The 5,207-nt window shown below is 36.8% G+C and overlaps 1 protein-coding gene across 1 annotated transcript in view; it reads left to right on the top strand.

Moving 5' to 3' along the window:
* Positions 1 to 1,002: 1,002 nt before the first annotated feature.
* Positions 1,003 to 5,207, top strand: part of FIG4 (FIG4 phosphoinositide 5-phosphatase) — a gene marked incomplete at both ends in the record, with an annotated part of 21,771 nt that continues 17,566 nt past the window's right edge. The window contains 4 exons of the mRNA XM_010145558.1: positions 1,003 to 1,101; positions 1,738 to 1,861; positions 3,649 to 3,805; positions 4,650 to 4,700. Coding sequence (XP_010143860.1) covers positions 1,003 to 1,101; positions 1,738 to 1,861; positions 3,649 to 3,805; positions 4,650 to 4,700 — 431 coding nt within the window. The remainder of the gene's footprint in view (positions 1,102 to 1,737; positions 1,862 to 3,648; positions 3,806 to 4,649; positions 4,701 to 5,207) is intronic.

Here is a 5,207-nt window from a genome sequence, read left to right as displayed (position 1 = left end):
ATATTCTGGCAGTAAAGATGTTTTTTAGCATCTAACTGGTATAAATTATGAAATGTTGATGTTTGTGTGAATGTTATTATTGATTTCCTCTCCCACATCTTAAATCCATGTGACTTCTAAAGTTTCAGAGCTAGCTGCATAGATCCACATGAACTGGCCATGCTTTTCTACTAGGCTGAGCGTTATTAATGAGTTATACCTTGCTGTGCGCTAGCACCACACTGATTAAATGCATTCATGAAATGAGAGCATTATATATATAGCAAGTAAAAGTTAATTTATAGTTTGATTACCTTAAATGAGAAATGGACACGTGGTATGTTTATCTGTGGGTTTTCTTTTGTATTTTAAATGAGAAGTAAAGCTAATTTTTTTTTTCCTCTTACAATTTAACCAGCATGGCTGGTCAAATTAAACTTGTGTGTTGTGGAAGAACATGGGTGAGAAGCCTGTCATAGCAAATATAAATGAAAAATGAAGAAAACTTGCCGTATGGAAGTACTTACAGATTTTCTGTGTTTAGTATGGACTAGGAATGACTAATTGGCAGAAATAGCAGTAGACTACAATATAGCAACAGTAGTTTTAGATCATAAAAATTGACAAACTCTGTGTATAAGCTTCTGCTAAATTTTACAAGGCAAATGGGAAGACAGTAATGGCTGCAGCAGGGTATAGTTGGACAGTGCGTGGTTTAAGTTACATTTTTTTACCTCTCTAAACAGGTTTTCACCTTTCTTCAATTTTTAATTTTTTTCCTCCTCATACAGAGGAGAGAATGAGGTATTTTAAGTTGTAAAGGTTGATTGTATACAAATATATCTACCTAAGGTATGATGTCTAAACCAGTTTATTAACTGTCCATATGGAATATTACGTATTTGAAGGTAGTTGAACTGGATCTAGTCTGGAAACGATATAAAAGGCGTTCTTGATGTCTTACGTTACAGTGGGCTTTGGTTGCTTTATCTTGTGTAATACTCTGATTTTTTTTTTCTGTAGCGGTATTTTCTTGTTGGAAGTAATCCTGCAGAAACCAAATACCGTGTTTTGAAAATAGATCGCACTGAACCAAAGGATTTGGTTGTAATTGATGATAAGGTGAGTGCCTCTCTATTTAGCTGGTTGGGGTTTTTTTCAGTTATTCCAAATAGTACTGTCTATATTGAGCTAAATTTAAATACTACACTTTTAATCTGTTTCAGTAAAGGTATGCTGCAAAAGTCATATAACAACCGAGGCTGGAGGGGATCTCCGGAGATTGTCTAGTCTTGCTCTTGTGCTCAGAGCAATGTCAACTAGATCAGGTTGCTCAGGGCCATGCCCAGTCGTGTTTTGAATGTGGCTGGAGACTCTACAACGCCTCTGGTTAACCTGTTCCAGTGTTCAACCATCCTCAGAGTAAAAAATGCTTTTTCTGAAGCAAAATGAACAGCAGGAACGAGAGTTTTAATGTACACAAGAGAATAAAACTAGATTCCTTTCCAGGTAGTTTGGTTTAAAATCTTAACACTGCCGATTTAGAAATGTTTGAATTCACATGTGACCATGACTAGTTCTGTTGCAGTGAATGGTGCATTTTGTGCATAAAAAGCATGTCGTACTTGTTGATAGGACTGAAACGGGAGACAGAGGATGTAGAGCAGGTGTTTGGTTTATTGTGCACTCTACTGTTCTCTGACATGAAGTGACATTTAACTACCAAAGCAGTAACTCAAGTGGCTTTTTCTTTTAAAGCATGTGTATACGCAACAAGAGGTGAGGGAACTTCTTGGCCGTTTAGACCTTGGAAACAGAACAAAGATTGGGCAGAAAGGCTCTTCTGGGTTATCTCGAGCTGTATCTGCTTTTGGTGTAGTAGGTAAGTGTTTTGTTTGGTTCATAAAATCATTTTTTTCTTAAGGAGGTGAGGCTGACTGTGTCACGCTGTGTATCTTTCCATCTCCCTTTGATTTTATTTTTTAAAACTGCAGAGGGTTGAGAAATTTCATTCTCAATGATAAATAAGTTTCTGTGTATTTTGTGAAAAGAGATGGCCAGTACAGAGATGAGAGTTGTGCTGCAACTGGCCTCTTCTCTGTCATTAAAGAGAGATCTGTGAAACAGCGAAACTCTAAAAGGTTGGTTGAAGCTCGCTCCAAACCCAACTGACTGTAGGCTACAAATTGTGCAGAACTGGGCCTCCTGAATTCCAGAGCTCGCAGAATGCTTTTTTAAAAGAAGCCAAAAGCTGACATCCTTAAGTAGGTTTTATTTCTTCACCACACACTATCCAGAAAGGTGACTTAATTTTCTTTCCGGTTAGCTTTTTGCAGTGACATACTGAAAAATTTCTTTTTCATGTTTGAATCAGTATAACTGACTAGTATGTCAACTGAATTTTTAAATGCTGTTCAGCTGTCCATAATCCTAGAGAATTGCTACAAGGATTTAAGAGCTTCCAACTTCATCTGAAAGTCACTGCTTTCCTGCCTATTGTTAGATACTGAGGTCGATATATTGATGGGTGATGTCTCCAAAGTGTTAACATGTGCTCTGACAGCCCCCAAGAGTATTTTCTGCTTTATTTGCGTCAATGTACACACGGACATCTAAATCCAAAGCTGCAGAGGAGGTGGAAAACGCAATTACTTTAAAAGATGCTTCTGAATTTTGCTTAACAACCAAAACGTAAGGAGGCATTATTAGTGTCCTAATCTCAGGTGGCAGATTAAGCAACATTCTTCTATATTCTCTTTGCCTGTGAAGCATTTTGGAACTTGTCAATGGATCCACTTTTCAGAAATTCCTCAGATGAGGTTTATGTTCCTTAATAATTCAAGAGTATTAATACTATGAGTAAATGTAAAGAAGCTTCTAACAGTCTTGCAGCATTGGCTTTTTTTGCATAAGCCATCAGTGCTCACTATCTAAATATGCCAGAGCTTTTGTGTGATTTGTTAGTTATTAAGTACTGCCGTATCATTGCCTTTCTATATCAGAAATGGATCTGGGTTCAGAGGTGCCTCCTTAGCCCTCTGGAATTCAGCAGGGTCAACTGTTGGTATCTGAGAGAGGAAATTGAAATAAAGATTTACCCCTGATGCTCTGAATGGGTAATTTGGGGGAGATGCTCTGGTAGATGGGGAATTAAATTCCCTGCTATTATGGAGAGAGGGCTGTAGTACCCTTAACTCTGTTTGCTGTTCCGTGCCTCTACCCAATAAATTACACATAAACCTGAAAAGAAAATTGGAGATTGGGATTCATCCTTGCTCTGGGAAATTAACCTTCCGATATCTGAAGTAATTAGAGTATGCCTGGCTCTGAACAATGAGCGTCCTATAAAAAGCAAATACAAGTATCTGAAGTAGACAGGAACTATTCTGAATTTTCAGTGTCTTAACTCTGCTATCTAATATTAAAAATATGCACGGTGGAGAAAAAGTGAACTGTGTGCTTCATTGGTTAACACTTAATGTGGGTGAATTGTAAGACTGTGTCTATGTATATGTTTAGTTTTGTATGCGTGTATATATATGTGCACATAATACATATTTGCTCTTAGAAAACAGTTCTATGGAACAAATCTTACGCTGTTTTTCTAAATATGTTTGATCAAATCGACGCAAACATCCAACTAATAGCATCTTAATGCTGTTTTAACAGGTTTTGTCAGGTTTTTAGAAGGCTACTACATTGTGTTAATAACAAAAAGGAGAAAAATGGCAGATATTGGAGGTCATGCAATATATAAAATAGAAGATACAAATATGATCTACATTCCAAATGACTCTGTAAGAGTCACTCATCCTGATGAAGCCAGGTAAATCATGGTGGTAAACACTGTGTGCTTTTTGAGTACTTCTTTTTTCCTTTCTGTGACTTTTTTTCTGAAGACAGAAATACGAGCCTTTGGTCAGAGAACCTCGGGTGAAATGTACAGCTACATCCTGGTGGTGTTTTTGTCAGGATGGGGTAACTTTAATCCTCTGAAATACCAGGCAAATGGTATCAATCAATTGCTTTTCAGTCTGTACCAAGTGTGAATGGTCAACAAGTGGTGGATTATGATAACCTGATGTCAGGTAATAAATCAAACCAATGGTAATGATTTTAAAAGTTTCCCCTTTCCGGTATGAGTGATTGCAAACCTCAGTCTCCTTTCTTAAAATGCAGCAGACCATATTATCTAACCGATATATTTATGGTGTTAGCCATTTTATCATTTGTAGACAGCGTTATGGTTTCTTCTGAGAATTTGCAAGGGTATGACAGGTTGAAATAGGTATTTCTTGTCCATTTATTTGAGAATAACTGAAAATCTTTAGATCTGATACAGTGTTGTTGGGAATTTGCCTGAGTAAGACCTAGAGAACTTGGCCCATTTACGTGGAAAATAGAACTAAAACTTCATCTACAGCTCCTAAAGAAATGGAGTATGTACATGAATAGACACTGGATTAATTAAAAAAGGGCTATTTGATTTATTTAATCCAGGTGCTGACATTCTAGTAGAATTACCTGTCAAAGCAGTTACAGTAGGATAGGGAACATATGGCAAAAGTAAATATTTATATTTAGTTTAATTTCTGAGATCCTCTGAGTGACTTCTTGGGAACTGTCTGGTTAAACTAGTAATTTTCCCTTTAACTTGAATTATTTTCTAGGTATCTAAGAATCTTTCAAAATGTGGACCTTTCTAGCAACTTCTATTTTAGGTAGGTGTTAGTTACTAATTCCTTTAAAAAAAGTGTGTACTTACAAGATTCTTCTTTTGGATTTTGATACCCAAGATCTTTATGTTGGTATTCTGAGGAGATAAGACACATGATCACTTTGCTTGTCCGTTTTCATCTGTTTCCTTTGAACCTGCTTTCTCCTTCAACAAATTGATTAGGAATGTGATCTCAATTAAGTTAAAGACTATGGAACTATTAGTGGCGTTGTAGAAGGTACACACTGAAATCGCTGTTTCCACTGACTGTTCAGCCTTGCACGATTGTGCAGAAGTTCTCTCTCTGGAAAAGTATTATATGTTGGAGGCTTGCTTGTCCTGTTAGTTTTTCTTTCTTGGTCTCATTTTCCAGAAATAAAGCTTTGCCTTAATTCAGAAACAAAGATAGAGAAATAGGTCCTCATCTAAGATAGGTCATGCAGACAGTAGATCTTCCATAGGACCTTCTAGGCATTATCACTTCTTTTGTTTATTCTTTCAGGACTGCCAT

The sequence above is a fragment of the Buceros rhinoceros genome, unplaced genomic scaffold (assembly GCF_000710305.1).
Source record: "Buceros rhinoceros silvestris isolate BGI_N320 unplaced genomic scaffold, ASM71030v1 scaffold24931, whole genome shotgun sequence".
Classification (NCBI taxonomy): domain Eukaryota; kingdom Metazoa; phylum Chordata; class Aves; order Bucerotiformes; family Bucerotidae; genus Buceros; species Buceros rhinoceros.
Note: the sequence above shows the minus strand (reverse complement) of the source record. Positions and strands in the feature narration are given on the sequence as shown.